At 40.4% G+C, this 21,575-nt stretch overlaps 1 protein-coding gene across 1 annotated transcript; it reads left to right on the top strand.

Moving 5' to 3' along the window:
- The first annotated feature begins 755 nt into the window (after positions 1-755).
- On the top strand, positions 756-21,337 carry DNAJC25 (DnaJ heat shock protein family (Hsp40) member C25). Its single transcript, XM_065946427.1, has 4 exons — positions 756-1,161; positions 14,317-14,469; positions 16,287-16,757; positions 18,130-21,337. The coding sequence occupies exons 1-4, from the start codon at positions 829-831 to the stop codon at positions 18,250-18,252; spliced, it is 1,080 nt and encodes a 359-aa protein (XP_065802499.1). The 5' UTR covers positions 756-828; the 3' UTR covers positions 18,253-21,337.
- Positions 21,338-21,575: the final 238 nt, after the last annotated feature.

Below are 21,575 nucleotides of genomic sequence, written 5' to 3' on the forward strand. Positions count from 1 at the left end.
AAACATCTTAGAACGCATAGTGAGTAAGTGAAGTCGCTCAGTCGTGTCCGACTCTGCGACCCCGTGGACTGTAGCCCACCAGGCTTCTTCGTCCATGGGATTCTCCAGGCAAGAATACTGGAGTGGGTTGCCATTTCCTTCTCCAGGGGATCTTCCCGACCCAGGGATCGAACCCAGGTCTCCCGCATTGCAGGCAGACGCTTTAACCTCTGAGCCACCAGAGGAGCCCTTAGAACGGGTAGGACAGCTCCTAAAAGGCAAAGAATTATCCAGTTCAAATGTCAATAGTGTGGGGGCTAAGAAACCCAGAACAAGATGGCCATGCACTTTAAGTCAGATAACGTCTAGAATCTCTAAGTTTAGTTTACTTTTGGAAAGGCAGAATGGGGTTATCGAGAGCCGGCTTTAAAACCCTGGGCACACATCTTGACGCGGAAAACCAGACCGCAAGAAAGCTAGATTACCAGCCGCAGCCGCTGAGGTCGTGATGCCTTAAAGACAGCGAGGGAAGGGGACAGTAGAGCGCTCTGCACGCACTGGTTAAGTGCATCTCAGCGACAGAGACATCCTTTAGGTCTGTCAGACTGAGAACAAACCCAGTCCTCTGGGACTAGGAAGGAGTTTCCAGAGCTACCGGAAGCCGCCGGGCTGCTGAAGCGTCCTGTTCCCCTAGCAACGGTCGTGAAGGAAGTGGTTGCCGCCGCCGCGCCCGGTGCGCCTGCGCCGAGGCGCCGCGTGCTGACGTGGAGCTGAGCCCCGGCAGCCGAGTGGGGCGCGACGCCGAGTGCCGGGGTGCGGCTGGGCTCTCAGAGCCGTGGCCGCGCCGGGATGGCGATCCCGTTCGCTCCGCGCCGGGGAGCCGGGGCTGCCAGCCGGCGCTGGTTCGCGCTGCTGCCGCCCCTGCTGCTCGCGCTGCTGCTCGCGCGGCCCGCGGCGGCCCTGGTGGAGGGACTCTACTGCGGCACGCGGGACTGCTACGAGGTTCTGGGCGTGAGCCGCACGGCCAGCAAGGCGGAGATCGCGCGGGCCTACCGCCAGCTGGCCCGGCGCTACCACCCCGACCGCTACCGGCCCGAGCCTGGCGAGGAGGGCCCGGGACGGACGCCGCAGAGCGCCGAGGAGGCCTTCCTGCTGGTGGCCACCGCCTACGAGACTCTCAAGGTAAGCCTGGGGGCTGCGAGGACCTGCCGGGGGAGCGCGCGGCGCGACCCGGTTGTCACCTGGCCGGTGGAGCGAGGCTCCCTGTGATTCCGGCGCCCGGCTCGACCGCCTCTACCACCATTAGGATGCTCGGGCATGTGAGAAATGGCCCGCTGACGAAGATGGGAACCCCTTCAGTCTTGGGGAGTAGCTAGCCCCTTACTTTTTCTGGCTGTCTTCGGTATACAAAGGTTTGGGCTTCTTATGATTTGGTGAAGGTATTTTAATAAGATGCAGCTCACACTCGGAAAGCAGAGTTATTATTATTACCGAGGCCTGTGATAGAACACTGGAAAGATCTCCAATGACAGTGCGATCGCCCCAATCTGACATGACAGAAACTTGGTTTTGGGGGATGGTATTAATTGTGACATTCAGCTTGGGCGTAAGGTTCTAGAAAAACACTAAGAACACCAGATGTTTGACTCTTGGCTCTGACATCCCCATGTGACCTTGGATAGTGACTTAATATGTCAGAATACCTGTTTCTTCATATGCAGGATTATGGCCATGAAACCTACTCAGTGGGTTGTTATGAAGATTAAATGATCAATGAGAAACCTCCTATATAGGAGCTGCAAATTGGTACTTAATAACTTGAGTTTCAAGACTCTGAGAATTTCAAGTAGGAAATACTTTGTGAATATATGTGTAGTTATTTGACAAAGGATTTATTGAGTTCTATGGAAATGGGGAGGGCTTCCCTCCTAGCTCAATCAGTAAAGAATCTGCCTGCAACGCAGGAAACCCAGGTTCAATCCCTGGGTTGGGAAGATCCCCTGGAGAAGGAAATGGCAACCCACTCCAGTATCCTTGCCTGGAAAATCCCATGGACAGAGGAGCCTGGTGGGCTGCAGTCCATGGGGCACGACTGAGTGGCTAATACACTTATGGGGATGGGGAGATTTAGCCTGATCCTGTTTTCAGCAAAAAGCAAACTATAGGAAATCACAAAGCACAAATTATATTTGGTATTTTACTGTTTCAGGGGTCTCTTCATGCTAATACAACAGCAGTGCAGTTATAGTGTATTTTTTTTTCTATTTTTTCTTTCTTTTTGAGGCATAGTTTTTCATGTTGTTGTATGGTCCGCTTTTAACGACTGCTTTGAGTGGGGATAGTGTAATTCAACTGTGGATTATTTTTCCAGATAAGATTTCTAGGGCTGAAAATACTGAGTCAAGGAGTTCATGGCTTGCTTTCCAGAGCAGTTCAGATAGTATAGAGCCATAAAACTCACCAAATTCGCACCAGCATTGGTGAGATTGCAGTGTTCATTGGCAATTACCTGAGGAATGGGTGGGGGTTTGAGAAAGTGCGGTGGCCAGAGGCAACCAAGAGGGCTTGGTTGTCTGTTACTTAGGATAAAGAGTGACTAAGGAAAGACTGCTGAAAGATGGGGAAATTTTTCATCCAAGGCAGCCCGGCACCTGAAGCTCCAGTCTGCTTTTCTGCAGTGAGGAAAGAGAGTGGTCCAAGAAGCAACCAGAGCGCCTGCCACTGCTCCTCCAAAGCCCTCCTAGCGCAGAAGGGAGCGCTGGGCAGCTGAAGAGCGTCCAGAAGCGAGGCAGCAGAAACACTGGCATCTCTTGCCTTCTGCTGGGGTCGGAGATGGGTAGATTTGGCCTGAAAAGCGTGAGCCTCACATTAAGAACTTTGAAAACAAAGACCAAGAGACAGAGACAGTACAGAAAATCTGGCCAGGGAGTGGGGGTGGGGGAAGTCCCAGGACTCTTAACTGTTTTTGCTATTTCCTTGAAGAGACAAAAGCAGAGGCTGATCTGGTGGCTGTGTCATGGTTGCCTCTCAGTATTTCTGCAAGTTTAGCACTGATTCGTCAGCTAATAAAGAGCTCGAGGAAATAATTTGTCCACTCACGAACAAGGAACTTTGAGGCAGTTAAAAAGGAGTAATGTCTGGAGAAAGGCGCACTGTTCCTCTTGATTGGGACAGGTTCGTGGTAGCTGCTGCTGCTGCTAAGTCGCTTCAGTCGTGTCTGACTCTGAGCGACCCCACAGACAGCAGCCCACCAGGCTCCCCCGTCCCTGGGGTTCTCCAGGCAAGAACACTGGAGTGGGTTGCCATTTCCTTCTCCAATGCATGAAAGTGAAAAGTGAAAGTGAAGTCGCTCAGTCGTGTCCGACTCTTAGCGACCCCATGGACTGCAGCCTACCAGGCTCCTCCGTCCATGGGATTTTCCAGGCAAGAGCACTGGAGTGGGGTGCCATTGCCTTCTGTGGTAGCTGCAGGTGCCTCCAAACAGGGAACTAGAATTAGAATTGCGGTGATGGAGGGAGTAAGAGAGTGTTCTATAGTTTCCCCAACTCCACGTTGGGGAGTTACTCAGGAGAACGGAAATTATCTGTGAGAGAAGAGGGGTGTCTGAACTTAGTTCAGATCCTTGCTGAGCTCTGTGAAAACGTCCATGTTAATTTTACAGAGATAGATATGGATTCCACTTCCAACTGGAACACCTCCAGAAACTTTTTTTAAAAAAAAACTTCATTGCAGATGCCCTCTTCTGGAATAAGGAAGAGGACTTTTTCTTGCTGTATGTGCAATAAGTTATTAAAAACAAATAGGGTGGTCTGATTTTATTGCTGTCATAACAGAGAATTGTGAGAAAGTTGTCAGAAGATATAATTTCTGGAGAATGCAGTGATGTGATAAACTGAGGTCATCCCCTCTAGGCAACAGTGTGTGGCACGATGTGCATGTTCAGTTGTGTCCGATTCTTTGTGACCCCATGGACTGTAGCCCACCAGGCTCCTCTGACCATGGGATTTTCCAGGCAAGAATACTGGAGTGGATTGCCATTTCCTACTCAAGGGGATCTTCCGGACCCAGGGATTGAACCCGCCCCTGCTGCATTGGCAGGCGGATTCTTGACCACTGTGCTGCCTGGGAAGCCAGAGGCAACAGAGATGTTACATCTGTTATATCTGATATCTGTTATGTATCAACCACTGTTACATCTGCTATATGTTGCACTTGGATTATATTCACAGCCTGGAAGGAGGGCTTGTGAGGGCTAAGAGGTCCATCTGGCTTTTCGAGCAGGTCAGACAGAATAGTGGGAGAAGTTGATCAGTTCAGAGGCTCTGGAATAAAGATAACCACAGACGCCTGCCTGGAATTCCATATATCACCTCATCGGGGCAGCACTGCCGACTTCGGACCACATTTCCTTTCTATTTTCTCTTTTTGATAACACACTATATATTTCTCCATAAAGAAAGAAAGAAAGTGAAGTTGCTTAGTCCTGTCCGATTCTTTGCAACCCCATGGACTGTAGCCTACCAGGCTCCTCCCTCCATGGAATTCTCCAGGCAAGAGTACTGGAGAGGGTTGCCATTTCCTTCTCCAGGGGATCTTCCCAACTCAGGGGTCGAACCAGGGCCTACCAGGCTCCTCCCTCCATGGGATTCTCCAGGCAAGAGTACTGGAGTGGGTTGCCATTTCCTTCTCCAGGGGATCTTCCCAACTCAGGGATCGAACCCCGGTCTCCCGCATTACAGGCAGACGCTTTAACCTCTGAGCCACCAGGGAAGCCCACATATTTCTCCATAAAGACTAGCAGTAAACCCTGTGAGAGTGGAAAAGGAGGGAGGGTCTTGGTAGGGCCTTGGGGAGACCGTGTTCTCCTTCACAGCCGTGTTCAGTTATTGCCGGCATATGGCCGGAAAGTTGATTCTGTATTTGCTTTGTAGAATGCTCAGGTAGATTCCATCTCTGGAACAGTGTATGTGACAGAAATTGTTTCTTTTGTGAAATCCGAAATAATTCAGTTGTAAATTCAGTGGAGCCAGGAGCCTTTTTCTCTCTTCCCCATAATTTTTTGATAACCTCCCTAATTTCCTATTCTTGATGTGTTCAAGCCTCTTAATTTTTTTTTAACATAAATAAGAAGCTATATTATATCCTCATTGCAGCCTTACAGTGGTGTTCCATCAAAACTTGTAACAACCAAGCATCTCTGACTCACCAAAATGAGAATTATATTTGTGTAAGATACGGTGGGTTTATGACTCTGAAGTTGGTCTTGGTTGAATAAACACCTCTTTGAGAGAGTTATTTTAGATGGAGATTGTTTAAAAAGATGATACTAATGTGATTTAAATGTAGTTGGTCAGACAAGGAGATATTATCACAGTTGGTCATTGTTTTTATAGCAACAGAGATTCTTCCTGTGAATAGAGAGAATGGAAAAAAAAAAAAAAAAAACAGAAAAAGAAGGATGGTAATAATGCAGGGCAAAGGGAACTTGCCATATGCTTTTACCAAGTCATGCTTAGTTCATGTTCTCAGATAACTTAAACTTCCAGATCTCAGCAGGGCTTGGAACCATTATGATTTCACACGCTGCTTTATATTTGTTTCATAACGTGAGTTAGGATGATGAAATAACTATTTAGTGTATTTGACTAATGGGGCTTCAGGGGGACTCATGGACTTTGGAAGTTAAGTAAACAGACTCTCACTGTGTCAACATTGGATCTTTTTCTGTGGATATAGCACTTATCACACTGCACTAAATACTGAGTAGCCCATCTCCCCTCTCCACCAAACCTTTTTGCATATATATCTATGGCAACTAGCACAGTGTCTGGCACATAGATAATGAAAGTTTGTTAAATGCATACTCCTATCTGGAGATAGATTCAGATAGGATGGCAATTGAAAGTGAACTTCTGGTGTTTTGACACGGGTATATGAAGCTGACGTTTTACCCCAAATTAACTGTAGTTTGAAAGAGTGGTACAGATAAAATAAATTGGATAGTTATGAATGAAAAATTCCGATGTGAGAGAAAGATCACATTTCTATTTTTAAGGAGAAATTATTTTGTCAAGGGTTTTAATGTGAGAACATTAATTCTGAATATACATAAGAATTGGATGAACTAGATAAAATTAGAAGGCTGGGAAAGAAATAAGCAGGTGAGGAAATAGGTGGTAAGGAAGGATGCACTTATAAAACTTATAATTGGTAGACAGGGGTAGAGTTTGATAGCATTTTGCAAGATCACAAGAGAAGAACACAGCAAAGGTCTTGGAGGTATTACTAGCATGCAGGTTATCCGATACTTTGAAGGGATGTGTAGAGAGTGCCTTCTGCTCCAGCCTTGTCTTGGCAGGGAAGTCACAGGAACACTTCAGTTTTTCTTTATCGGTCTGGTTGATGTGGCAGGACTTTCGTAGTTAAGAATGTTTTGGCAAAAAGGGGATTCTGAACTTCCTGCCCTGTTATGTTACTGTTTATTGTTCTCCCTTTGTATATTCTCTTAATCAACCCTGTCTCCTAACTGGTACTGACGTAAGTTTTTTCTGAAGGAGGAGACCGTAGCAATGAAAAAGGCACAATTCCTGCCTTTAAGCTTTTAATATAATAAGGAGACAGATACTTATTGTTCAGTTATTGTTTAAGTTACATAATTAAAATGTGTAGCTTATATTGCAACACTGAGAGGGCACAATTATTTCTTTTTGGAGGACTGGAGAAGAATGTACTCTTTGATCTAGGTCTAGAACAGTCACCACGGTTGACTGTGAAGGGACATTTCTGGTAGAGAAAATTCTTGATCCATGAAAACGTGGAGTTGTGAGTGTGCAAGGCTTGTTGCAGCAATGAGATGTATAATCACCTTTATGCTTTTCCCAGGGACTCTGTTTTGGAGGAAGAAAATTAGCCGCACTTATTGGTATTACTATCCTATTGGTATTATTTTTTCTTTTTCAGCATCGATCCAGATTTTAATCAGTCATTCATAATAAATGTGTACTCATAAAAATAATAGAAATGATGTGAATTTATATTACTGTTGTGATGCTGATAAACAGCCAAGTTAAGTAAGCTTGATGGCAGATCGTTTTCATTTCATACTAACTCTGATTGGTCACAACTCCATGTAACACTTACACGTTTGGGGGCCTTTTCTGGGTTTAGTGGAAAAGACGACATGTTGAACAGTTCTGCCACTGGCCCAGAAGAAGGATGTGGGACCTTTTATGCCACATTTGCTATTTCTGCTGTAAGCCCATAAGTGTTGTTTATTTTTCACATGTTACACGTTAATGTCACATGTTACTCCCTACTTATGGCCAAGGTTGATCACACACCAGATGTGCTTAATTCTAGTGCTGTGACTGCCTGACACATGATGGTATCAACAGCCCATCAGAGCTTTTGAATAACACAAAAACTACTGAGTTGATGTAATTCTAGGCAGAAACTAATTTTGCTTGTGTAGGTTTATCATAGGTAAACGGAATATTTTGAGATATTTCCAGCACAAAGACCCTCAGTGTATTTTTAGAGATTGTAAGGGATCTACTGTTTCTAGGTTAGAAGCCTCTCAGGTGCATGGTAGGGAGAATGTTTCAGGAGACTGGAAGTAGTTTGGGATGGCCCCTTTAAACTATGTGTTGAACTTTATGTATTGACGAGTTACCAGAGGTTTGAAAGTGGATAAGTAACACAAGTCTGATGTTTGTTTCAGAAAGAAATTTCTGGGAACAAGATTGAGGATGGATTGGGGAAGGCAGGAAGGTATTCTTTACTGAACTCATTTTACTTCCACTTTAGTCTTCTGGAAACTTATCTTTCCTCTTTGATGACTTGGGAATCTCTTAATTGGTTCATCTCTCATTCCTTAATTTTGAAACCATGGTCACATTTTTCTTCTTTCTTCACCATTGGCTGTCCTTACTTCCTTACACCCCGTCGTTTAAACTGTCACAGACGGACATGTGCATCAGTACACATCCTGGAACTGTTCTTCCCAAGATGAGCAGTGATGTCCAAGCCTCAGATCAGAGGGCTGCTCTTCCTTTTGAAACTGTTTGTGGCCTTTGATGTCCACCATGTAGTTCTTTAAGCTGTTCTCCTTTGGCTGCCTTGATGTAATTCTCCCCCTTTGCTCTGAGCTTTCTAGCCATTTCTTTCAGTCTGTGTAGACTTCTTTTTCCTCTGCCTTCACCTTAAACACTGCATTTCCTTAGAGTCTTATCCTTTGGGTACTCTTTCCTTTTCATTTTCTAAGCTCTTCCTGATGAAACTCAACCGCATCCCCGACAGTCCTGAGATTTGTGCATTCTCTGGGTTCATATTTTTCAGTTGTCTCTCATTTGTAGCACAGGAACCCAAAATTAAACATGAAACCAATTCTATTATCTTTGTTAAAAGCATAAATTTTAAAAGAGGATGACTCTCATACAAAATGAACATGTGTCAAAGATTTTATTTAACTCATTAATTAATGTGCAAACCAATAAGATATTAAAGTGAAGGCCTCTCAGTCGTGTGCAACTCTTTTCGACCCCATGGAATAGTCGATGGAATTCTCCAGGCCAGAATACTGGAGTGGGTAGCCATTCCCTTCTCCAGGGGATCTTCCCAACTCAGGGATGGAACCCAGGTCTCTTGCATTGCAGGCGGTTTCTTTACCAGCTGAGCCACCAGGGAAGCCCTAAAGAAAAAGTGCCAGACCCTTTACAGTCAAGACGAGGAGTGCTGAAATGCCTATAGTACTGGTCAGCATGACAAGGCAGTCATTAGTTCCCTTAATTCTACTGGACACAGTGTGAACAAGAATTATTTGCGTTACTCCCAGTTTTCCACAAGTTACTTTCCCACAAAGTTAAAGTAGACTTTTCAAATATAAATAAAAGCACGCGCCTCCTACGGGAATAGGTAATCCCTGGAGGCTCTGGGCTTTGAAAAGCTGTCCAGTAATTTTTTCCCCTCCCCATTTCAAAATCTTCCTCAGTTTCCCCCTGCACCTTCTCCACACTTGGTACCCTCTTCTTTTATTCTTAGAATAAAGTGGTTCGCAGAGTGACTATAATTAGAAACATCACTATTCTCAACGTGATTGATTCCTGTACCCCTTTAATCACTAGAAGTCTTACTTTTTCTGCTTCCTAGTCTCTAAAATCTGCTTCTCCCTCATCCCATTCTTTCTAATACTGTCAGAGTTAGCTTCCAAAGTATACACTTCTCCCCAGTGCTGTTAGTCTCATGCCGAAACCGTTTTATGTTTGAATAGCGCAGCCAGTTCACACCCTTAACCCTTGAGCATGGCATGTGAGAGCCCCTCAGTTCTTACCAAACCTGTCTTCTGGCCACGTTCACTGCCCCTTTCTTCCCTAGACTTCCCCAGTGCCCAAGCTTCACCGAATCTCTTCTCTTCACTGTGCTTCTGCACCTTAACACTTGCTGCTGCCTTTGCCTGGAACAAATTTTGCTGCATCTTATTTACTTTTCAAGATTGAGCACTCCTTTCATGCCTTCTGTGAATCCTATTACCAGTGGTCTCGGGCAGGGAAGTCAGTGCTTAGTTCACGGCTTTTCTTGCTTGCTAGCTTCTTGCTCTACACGGGGGAGCTCTTGAGGCCAGGACTTTAGTTTGTCTTTTTATTCCCCTTTGTGTTCAGCACGTGGCTTAAATGCCTTGCATAACTATTTGCTGAGCTGAAAATAACTAAGGTTTTTTAAGGCTCAGGTAACCAAATACATGGTTAACAAACCAAAACACAGGAACAGATGTTTTGACCATGCTGAACTTGCGATATTTATGTTACATTTAGGAAATGTTCAAGAGCTATCTCAAAATAGGAGAAGCAGGAAAAACAGATCTGAGGGTCACTCTTAGTGGTATAGAGGTGATACTGCAAATGGTGGAAGTTACTGTGAGCGCATGCAGACTGAGAAAAGATGTTTAAGAGGACAGTTGCCTGAGTGGCTGCTGGGCAGGGAACAGGAAGAGAAATGGGAACTCAGAGCAGTTAGCTTTCTTCTTCTTTAGTAGGGTGTAATAGTCTGGAAAAAAAATCAGATTTTTTTTTTTAAAGGATCATTTGTGTGTGAATTTCTCTTAAAAATACGATGAATATATATATTTTTAAGAATGAACAAACTATTACTATATTTTCATATATTATTGATTCTTGGCCTTTACCATCCTAAATGGTTTCTATTATTTGTGTAATTGAAAATTTTTAATGTGAAACTGGTTGCAATATCAAATTATTGCAGTTTACGTCTGTTGAGATCAAACAACTCATTATTTCTTCCAAGGACAAGAACATAATATATTTTTGCCTCTGGGGAGGGGGGATGATCATTTTCACAAGAGAAGGAAGCGTTCAGTGCTTGCTTTGCCTGTGGGTCTCCTCTTGTTCACTTTTGATCTAGATATTGGTGGTTACGTTCCAGTCCTCCTGCATATGCCCAAGAGGATTGGGAGTGGAGTGAACACCAGCAGAAGCACCATTTTTTCCTGTAGAGATTAGAGACAAGGAGCTTATTGCCCTGCTTGTCAAGGCTCAGGACAGAGAGGAGGAAGAAACAAGTATAAAGGTTTTGGCTTTGGAAAGAAGTTGGAATCTCCTGACCCTGGGACCTTAAGATCCACAAAATTGCTGAAAGAAAAAGTACTACCTTATTGAAAGGTAAGATATTAACACTGTTTTAAGGTTTAAGCTCTTATAGCCACATTGGCATATCTTCATAAGCTATGAAGTCAAGCAGTCATTTCTTGCCAAGCCCAGGTTTTTGTGATAACCCATCCCACCTTCATGGTGAGATGGAGACCTGGGTGGCTGGGGAGATGTCTGCAGTGAGGGAGAGCCTTTACAAAATTTCACTCAGTTTTGAAATGATATTTATTGAATGCCAGGCACTGTGCTAGGCCTTGGATATACAGAGATTAATGGATCACCCTACCTGCCTTCTAGAAGTTCTCATTCAAGGCAAAGAAAAAAACCCTGATGATTACAATGTGATAAGTGCTATAATAAATAGGTAATAAGTGTAGTAAGAGTGGTCTGAATCTGTCTATTATTGTTTATGTCCTAAGGGTTAATAGAAGCTCATGAGGTTGGATAAAAGGAAAGAGCATTTGAGTTAAAGTGAATTATCTGTTCAGACATAGATATAAAAGAGCATGCTATACTTAAGAACACACCAAATTCCAGAAGTTGTTATCTGAATGTTTGCTGTGGGCAAAAGAAGAGAGTGATGAGATGTTGCTAAGGAGGTAAACTTAGGCCAATTTTGGAGGCCTTGTTGCACGCCAAGGAAAATTGAACTTAACTTACTAGCCACTGGGAAGCACTGGAGATAACAAACAAACTGTGAGGCTACTTAGGTCCCAAGATGGGTAGGAGAAAAGATAGATATATAATATTAAAATAAGAATGTACGTGAAACTCTTTAATTGGGTCCCAGTCTGTCTTTTCTTTTTTCCTAATATTCCTGGTGTCCTGTGTTCTTATTAGGTTGACTCTAAACTTAGATTACTGAAGAGTAGGACTTTGACTTAGATTGTTGAGACTCCCTAACTCTTCAACTTGTGCCAACCTTGAAACAACCTTGTAAAGTGTATTATGCATGGGTCAGCTTAAAATCCATTTTCTTCATTCTGGAGAGAAAGCTATAAACCCAGTAAAGAAAAAAGATTGTGGCTGAATAAATGCTATAACAAGGGGAACGCAGGCCTTCTTGGCTCTAATCATGACGAAAACAGGGTCATGAAATTATGGGCCCCAAGGAAAAGAAAACCATTCTAAGAGAAGTCAGGCTTGACCCTGAAACCATTTACAGGGATGAGGTAGTTTGAGGACTCATTATAGAGGGACCTGAATAGACCCCACAGGCTCTGGTGACAGTAGAGAGGCCAGACATAAGGTATAAATTTTGAAGTTGCTGGTGCTGGAGCATTAGCTGACCATCTTGTTAATGAAGCTCTGGGCTTGATGAAGTCACAGATCTAGGGACCAGTGAGAAGATGGTGACTCGGGGGTATGAAACAGGTGAAATGCTTGAAGAAGGATATCTGCATTCCATTATGACCTTCACTAAGATAAGAGAATAAAGAAGAGAGCATAGCCCCCAGGCGTATACGCATGGTATTCACAGAGCGCATTTAAGAGACACTCAGATCTCTGTATACTGCAGCCAGGAGTGTAGACAGTCAGACCTGGCTGAAGGCTCTGCAGAGATGATGACGCCGGAGGACTGTAGGAATCTCACCTCGGGGACAGTTAGCTTCTAAACTACCTGTCATCTAGTTGGAGCAAGGAGAAGAATCATGTTTGAAGAAATACATTTCAAAAAGCGTCTGCCAAGACTGGGAGGCTGAGTTTAAAAGGCAATAATTTCAGGCCAGACACAGAGCATATCTATAAAGTTAGTCCAAAAAGCAAAAAAATGGAGGATGGAAAAATTCTCCAAAGATGTCTTAAAGTACTCAAAATGAGGTACATCAGATAGGCTTTCGTCTTCAGAGCTCTCTGTGTGACCTGTAACGTTTTACTCTCTGTAGGTTAGAAGCTCTAGAATATGATGACGGCTTTTAGAAGGAATAATGCACTGACAGTTGAGGCGTGTGGCTTGCAGGGTCTCAGTTCCCCGACAAGGGATTGAATCTGGGCGGTCACAGTGAAAGCCTGGAATAGGATCACTAGGCCACCAGGGAACTCCTGAGAAAATCTTTTCTGATGAAAGAGGATGTACAAGAAGTGAATTTGAAAATAGCAGCCTGAGCTCAGCTTTCCTTGTATATCGGCTCAGCTTTCCTCTCATATCGGCTCTCCATATAGTGCCATGGAATAGACTTTAAATATATTTACATCTAATTATACTAGATACTACTTCATCTAGCTTCAAATTCTAGTCAGAGGTAAAAAATATTTTGAATGTAATGAATGTAAGAACTGTTACCGAGAATGTGCTCAAATTCAGAATTCTTTTTTTTTTTTTTTCCAAATTCAGAATTCTTCATAGGAAATATATAATAATTTTAATGGGTACAGGAAAGATTTTGTCATTAGCAAACTTTTTATTTTAAATCTAAGAAACTGCATATTGGAGGACTCAGGAGGAGGCCCTGAACAGATCCAAGCGCCTCTGTGGTTACAAAGCACTAAATGTAGATTTTGAAATGGTTTTGCTAATAATCTGCAGCTTTATGAATGTTGAATAATTAATTTATCATAGAAAGAAATCCTCTAGGTTTAAAAAAGATGTTTGTTTTCATAATGATTTCTGTTGTACTCACTTAGAGATAAAAGAATTTGCTGTGGTTTTGGTGCTTAACATTTTTTCTGGAAACAAGACAAGCTGAAAAACAGGTTTTTGTGGGATTTAAAAAAAAGCAAATCATAATTTAATAGCTTTTTAACTTATGTAACTCAGTAAAGGGTTGGCATTTTTACCTGTTACAAACTGATTCAAATTACAGAAGGTTTTAAAAAATGTTTTATTTGTAAACATTTGAGCAGCATTTCAGAAGGCTATAATTTTTTCAACATGTTTACACGATTAAGAAAGAGCTGTACATTACCTTATCTATGAACTGGGCTGTGAAAACGTGTTGTAATAGTAAAGGAGAACACATTTTTAACATGTTTTTATATGATATACGTCATTTGATATTCAAAACAGCCCTGTAAAATTAGTAGGGCAGCTATTAATATCTCTGTTTTACAAGTAGAGAAGAGTGAGGCTCAGAGAGGCTAAAATTTTTGCCTAAAGTCACAGAGGTAGATTTTGACCTTTCTACTCCATCAGTGTCTCAGTGTTTCCTTGAGATGAACATAATTCAGTTTTGAGGGCATAGACTGGTTTTGTCTATTTTTTGTTATCTTAATCTTTGCTTTCAGAAGAAAACGTACTATACAAGGCTGGGAAATGATTGTGAATATATACAACAGAAATAAACATTCTTTTTTTCTGTCAACAGTTACTAAGAGTAGGTGTCAACATGCTCTTAAAGTATAAGAACAAATCTATATCCTTGTTAGCACCACAGCACTGGCTAAATAAGCATAGTTCTTCGCTATTAAAGTGTTTTTATGTTTTCCAGGAGGCCTAATAGTTCTCAAGAATTTGAGGAAAAATTTAAATTCTGCTTTATACCTAATATTAAAGTTCTGGAAACAAATTTGTGTGTGACTTTGAGGAATTATGGGAATTTTTTTGGACAATTTGTTATTTTACTCAGATTGACTACATAATTATAAAATTCTAGGTTTGACTTCAACAGATTATTAACTAAGGCCATTTTATGAGCTGTCATATGAAACTGGGTATCTTGTTATTTTTATTTTATAGGATGAAGAAACTCGAAAAGATTATGATTACATGCTGGATCACCCAGAGGAGTACTACAGCCATTATTACCACTACTATAGCAGGCGCTTGGCCCCTAAAGTGGACGTGAGAGTTGTGATTCTAGTCAGTGTGTGCGCTATTTCAGTGTTTCAGGTGTGTACTGATGGACGTATATATCTATGTGTATGTGAAGGAGTGCACATTGCCTAGTGCTAGTCATTAAAACTGAACTAGAAGTATGTTTTTGTGCAGTTTTACTTCCAGTTCAGATTAACTTTTTATGTTAGAAAAATATTTAATCAGTTAATAGTAATGGAATCTTTGACGGCAGGAAGTGTAAGAAATTGTGCGTGGCATTATATAACTACTAAAACTAATGACCAAACAGAAAACCCAGATCTCTTCCCCATTGCCTGCTCTGTATTTTCCATGTAACAGCCAGAGTGACTGTCAACTAGATCCTTATGATTTACTGGTGAACAGCATGGGTGTGAACTGGGCGGGTCCACTTACCCTCGGGATTCTTTTCACTAAATGCGGCCCTGTACCACAGTACCACACAGCTGAGGCTGGTTGAATTGGAGGATAGGGAGGAACCGTGTATGTGCACAGTTGGCACCTACGGAGGGCCAACTATGAGTTACACTCGATTTTGCAGAGTGGGGCCCCCTCGTGTTGTTGAAGGACCAAACTGTACTTTCATAGGACTTTTCAATGATTTCCCATTAAACTTGGGGAAAAATCCAAATTCCTTTATATGGTGCAACAAGTCCTGGCATCTGCCTACTGAATGCCGGGAGTATAGTGCTTCCCACTGTTTAACAACCAGAAATCACACATCTCCACGTGACAGCGAAGGGCACTCCTGCTCCAATTTACAAACCACTGAAATAGAGGAAAAGTGCTACAGTAACTTTATGTTGTTTTAATATATCACAGAAATATAAGTTCAGGCTGAAATGAGCTTTCCCTACTATTAATTCCTAAACTAACCATACCCATCATATCCTCCTCCTCTAGAGGCAAAAAAAAAAAAAGGACCAGAATGAACCAATTTGCTAGTTTCAAAATTACTTCTCCAGTTTAATTCCCAGAAATGAAATTCAATTTATATGACAAAATAATTCCTATTGAAAACTAAAATTGTGTTTTTTAAATGTTTCAGCTTTTGTAGTATTGCCTTTTCAACAGGAGAGGAAGGGCAATTTTACTTTTCTGTTTTAGATAACATAATACTCTAGTCACTTTTTTGTTGTTGTTGCTATTAATAGATTGCTTCTATGATATTTTAGGATACTGGTATAATTGCTGTTTTATTCAGTAAAATAGCTGAAATGTGTGGAGGTACTATATGAGGAGTAGTACTTTTTCTGATAACAAAACCCTTTGTGGTTGAATATATTTAAGAAATAATTTAATGTTTTCTTGCCCAAATAAGTAAAGATTCAAACATAGTTGAATCTTTCAGTTCATAATATGATGAACATTACTGTGGCATGTGCAGATGGTTTAGGAAACAGATAAATATCGTTGCCTGAGTCTACACCCTGTGATTGTTTGAAAGAAACTCCTTCTGACCTAGTTTTGCCATTTGACGACTCCTCCTGTAAGTAGATTGCACCCTTAAAGAAAGAAGAGGGATTTCTTAATTGCGATCTAAGGAGGAGTCAGATGGTAAAGATGTGGAATCAGCAGGTATGGTGTGATTCCCCTGAGCCATCCTCTGATCCTGGGTGTCTCCTGTGGAGAATCAGTGACTTTTTGGCTCAGCTGACAACTTATCTGACTTATCAGTCCTGAAGATTCCCATGTCCACACAGCTATTATTCAAGTGTATCTTTAACCTACAGAGTAAGATTTTTGAGGTCCCCTGTTTTTAATCAGAATGGGTTTTTTGTGGGCGGGATTGTGTTCACCAAGGTGAATTTTGGTAATAAAAGTGATCCGTTTTTCTTTGTTAAATATTCTAGTTTTTCAGCTGGTGGAATAGCTATGACAAGACGATCAGCTACCTGGCCACGGTGCCCAAGTACCGTATCCAAGCCATGGAGATTGCCAAACAGCAGGGATTGCTGAGAAAAGCCAAAGAGAAGGGCAGAAACAAAAAGTCCAAAGAGGAAGTTCGTGATGAGGAGGAGAACATCATAAAGAACATTATAAAAAGTAAAATAGATATAAAGGGAGGCTATCAAAAGCCCCAGATACGTGACCTTCTCCTGTTTCAGATTCTCTTAGCTCCTTTTCACTTGTGCTCGTATATAGTGTGGTATTGCCGATGGATCTATAATTTTAACATCAAAGGCAAAGAATACGGGGAAGAAGAAAGACTATATATCATACGTAAATCTATGAAGATGTCGAAGTCTCAGTTTGATAGTCTAGAAGATCATCAGAAAGAAACTTTTCTTAAACGAGAGCTTTGGATAAAGGAGAATTATGAGGTGAGTAATGACTCTGCTGTGATTCTTACTGTTCTCTTTCTTACCAACGTAAAACTAAAGGATCACAGAAGTGTGCTCTAATTTCTGAAATCGAATAGTTCAGTATGGATAAAGATCTTTTGTTGACAGTGTGACTAGTAGTTGAACAGTGAGTTTTTAACCTGTAATTTGTCCTTTTAAAAGATGAACTTCAAATACTTTAATTCACTATTGCTAAAAATTTAAAGAATGGTCTAATTTGTTATGTTAAATTGCACTGGGATAGAATGTATGTTTGCAAGGATGTCACCATTTTCTGTTAATTGCACCAACTAAACTTTGATCGTAACATCGTATGACCTGAACTAATTTTATGGCTGACCCAATATATGAAAAACTTTCACTTTTAAGTAGTTTAAGCAGCCCACTATACAATAAACTGTCTGTCATGGAGTGCTATCCTGGGCTAAATTATGGTATTACGTGAAATTATCTTAGTCATTACTTCCTGAAATTTGGAAGTAATGTAATTTCCTTCTAAAATTTGATATGACTGTGAAGTTGGTTATGAAAACTTGTCCATTTAACTTTAACTGACATCTACTAAAGATTATAGAAATGAAAGCTTTTCTTTGTTTTTAACTTCTATGGTTTATTTAACCTTCTTTGGGAACTTTAAAAATATTTTGAAAAACCAATAATTATCTTTGAAGATAAAAGAAGTTGTAAGTTCAGTTTGGAGACTGAAGTATTTATAAGGTCACTTTGTTCCTTGGTTAGAATCAACATATACTTAAATTCATCTGTTAAATTTACTGAGTACCATGTTAAGAAAATTTATGTTGATTCTTCAATATTGGATGTTAGTTGTAGAGAGGAAATGTTTAAACCCTTTAAACTCACCTTCCATATAATTTCAAGGAAGAAAAGAATGTATTTCCAGGTTATAGAAATCAGTGGGAAGAAACACTCGTTCTTGCATGAGTTGTTCTTTTTTTATTTTTTAATTTAACACTGAATGTTAAACTGCTTAATTGCTTAGTATTTTTTGGTGCATAGTTTTCAGAAGACAAACCAATACATTCATTGGGAACTTTTACCTAAAATCATATTTGAAAAATATAAACATGCTATTGTGGTTCAGTTGTTGTGTCCAACTCTTTGCGAGCCCATGGACTGCAGCACACCAGGCCTCCCTGTCCCTCACTATCTCCCGGAGTTTGCCCAAGTTCATGTCCATTGAGTGGGTGATGCTGTCCAGCCTTCTCATCCTCTGCCGCCCTCTTCTCCTTTTGCCCTCAATTGTTATCAGCATCAGGGAAACATGTCATAAAGCTAATGAAAATGTTTCTCTTTGGATTGTCAAGTCAGTTCGTGTTATTTATACTTATAGGTCTACAAACAAGAGCAAGAAGAGGAACTAAAGAAAAGACTGGCAAATGACCCTAGATGGAAAAGATATAGGAGATGGATGAAGAATGAAGGGCCTGGACGGCTGACGTTTGTGGATGACTGAAGACCGCTGGAATGCTGCTATGCCAAACCTTAACTGTGATACTATTTTCATAACTGAATTATTTTAGCAATGTATCGACTGCACCTCAGCAGTAACTAAAATTCCTCAAGAATTAGATTAAACAGAATAATGTAGACATTTAAACTTTCCCTTCAAACTTTATACATAAGACATTTATGATTGTTCAATTTTTATAATCGATTTGTGGATTTTGTTAAAAGACTTGACAGGAAGATTTATTAGTTGCCATTTAAAAGTTTTATATCTTTAGTTAAAAATTTGACATGAAAATTTATTAGATATCATTTAAAAATATTACGTGTTAAGTGTTTATTCTTCAAAAGTGTTTCCTTATTCTTTGTTACAGTGCTACATTTTTCTGCTTTTGTGACCTCTGATAGTTTCACAGAACGTAATTATAACACCACTTGATCACATTATTGAGCGTGTCTTTCTAGACACAAACTTCTTCAGCAAAACGAATTCAACTATCATGTCATCTTCATGACAGTCATTATAGGATTGAAATAAGTTCAAAATATCTCTCTGGGAGAGTCTTCTGCTGGGCTGTCTTTATACTATCTCCCCCCAGTCATAATATTGTTAATAAGATCAGAAACTCTCCAGGAGAGTGAATGTACCTTCCTGTCCTTGTGGGATGGTCTTGATTACAGTCATTATAAGACTATAACTGTGCTCGCAAACATTTCTCCAGAAGAGGACCTCAGAAGAAGGTCTTTTTGTAACACAGCATTGCTTTCTTAATCTTCCCTTCAATTAAAAAAAAAAAAAAAACGGACAGAGCGAAAGTAGTGTAATGAAAAGTTCATGTATTATGATGTCCTTGATTAGTGAAAAATCTATTTTATGTGAGCATCTTTACATGCATTTAAACCAGAAAGAAGAAGTGCATGGGTGTGTGCTGTTCTGTCAGACAATGAAATGTAAATGTTTTATGCGTGTGGAAGTGAAAGTAATTCACACGTAATTTGACTGAATTGAGTATGATACTGGAACAGAGTATCGAAACACATTCATGGTAGCTGGTCAGTACTCCTGTTAAAAGATATATCCCAGCCCATCATATTAATAAAATGGTTGCAATATATCCCAAGTTTGTTGGTATGCCATTTTAAGTCAAAGATTAACATATTGCTTCTGTATTATTTTAACAGATGTAGCATAAAAGTATAGTAGATAGGCAGCATCAGTTTCTCCTCCAAGGAAACTCGGCCTTTCAAGAGCTCAGCCCAAATATCTGACACATGCAAAGATGGAGGAGGGAAAAGTTCACCAAACTTGTTAATACAGCGAAAGACCTGAGGGGGATTATATATTTCTGTGAGTGAGGGCCTCAATTACCTCATTAGAAAATCAGGGGAGCAGTCTGGCTAGATTATCACTAAGGTCCTTTTGCAGCTCTAAAATTATATAATATTTATATTTTTGTAGACTTCAGATGAAAGTGTTTTATGCATCCATTCTTTTTTGGGAGGGTGGAGAAGTCACAGCCCTAAGTTATAGGAAGCTGTGTTTCAAACCCCAAATGCCCAACTCTTAACCATAGATAAATGCCTTTGAAAGGTGCTGCAGTTGTCTATAGAGTCAGTAATCCCTATCTCAGTGAATGCATTATCATACATTTGACACACAACAGTATTATCTAAGAATGAAAGTGTGTACCATATGTTACAAAGACCGGAAAGAAATGTAGGTACTTGCCCTTCTGTTAAAATTTCAAATACGTTAATGATTAACTGTATTTTTTTTTTTTAAACGTGGTGATAAGGAAAAATAAAAGGACTGAATGTGTTAGCATTCATAAAGGTTGACTGTTGAAAACAGTGTATCTTTGGATATTATTTTGCATATATGCTAGATTGCTGTATTTCTTTTGGTCTTTATATAGGAATCTCATTTCTGTTCCTGGCAACCTGCTTACTTGGTAAAAGTTTGGTCTGTCTTTTGGAATCATGGCCTTGAATGGGTAAGATGAATGGACTTTCCTTAACAGGACAGTGATTCTCCTCTCCCCTTTCCTTAGTAAAATGGCTTTATGCTTCAAAATCCTGGAGGAAAGGAAGGGCAATTAGTTGTATCACAAGTGTCATTCAAGTATCCTGGGTATCTTTACTAGTAGTCGCCTTACTCTGCCCATCCCCACCAAAAACCCAAGAGCTTCTCCATTCTAGAAACATCTGGAGAAGAATCTTGAGTAGGGGATCCCAGAACCCCACTATAGTTAGAAAACCTTTCTTGAGCTTCATTTTAGAGCTATCACCATTTCCTTTTTACTTGAAATTCAGGAGTTTACAAAGCATAGTTGCTTATTGGTTTATGTTTATTATGACTTCATGTAATTGAGGTCTGTGCTAAAACTACCCTCAGAGTTACATTCACTTCAAATATCCTCATAGCAGATTTCAAAACTGATCCTTCCTTCATTGGTCTTATTTCTTTATGAATTCTCCAAGTTCTACAAATTGTAGGTTGCAGTTTCATAACATATCTATCAAGTAGGGACCATGACTAGAATTTTAAACACTACAAGTGGTACGTAGAAATTTAAAATACAAGTGGTATACAGAAATTTAAAATATGCAAAAATAGTTCAGTTTACAGAATTGACAACTATTTTAGTACTATTGAATGTATGTTTAGAAAATTGTAGTTTATTTCCTTTGAGATTCTTTATTTTTTGGACTTGAAAGGGCAGTAAACTTTTAACACCCATGCCTTGGAAACATTTTTCCTGAGTGGAAGCCAACTGCTAAGCTTACATTCTGCTAATGTTATAAACCAGTGTGTTAGCCCCAAACTGAAAGTTCTGTGGAAATTAAAGAGAAATGGCTTTTATTGGACATTAGTATGACTAGGTCTAGCTACTTAAAGACTTTATATTGGACATGGTCTCTGGAGTTATAATTGTGCCCTTGAGGCAGATAAATGTTGATACCGATACAAAATAGTTGTGTATGGATGAATTATAATTTTATTTACAAAATGCAATCCTCTTCACATTTAAGTATGTACTAAGGCCAAATCTGAACCCTAACAACTAAATAAAATTTGCTAAAGAAATTAACCTTTCTGGTTTCCTCATCTGTGAAATGAGGGGATCTTTTTAGAGAATCAGGACTTAATCTATAAGCCTGAAAATTTACATAGGTTTAGGGTCTTAAGTAGATTAGATGGCTTGCAATTGAGAAATGTTATACATCATTTAAGTAAAAAACCTACATAATTTGTCATAAACTTAATCAGCTTCTTATCCTTGACAGTTGTGTATATAATGGGTCACATGACCTTAGGTCAGAGACATA

Source organism: Muntiacus reevesi, chromosome 10 (genome assembly GCF_963930625.1).
Source record: "Muntiacus reevesi chromosome 10, mMunRee1.1, whole genome shotgun sequence".
Taxonomy (NCBI): domain Eukaryota; kingdom Metazoa; phylum Chordata; class Mammalia; order Artiodactyla; family Cervidae; genus Muntiacus; species Muntiacus reevesi.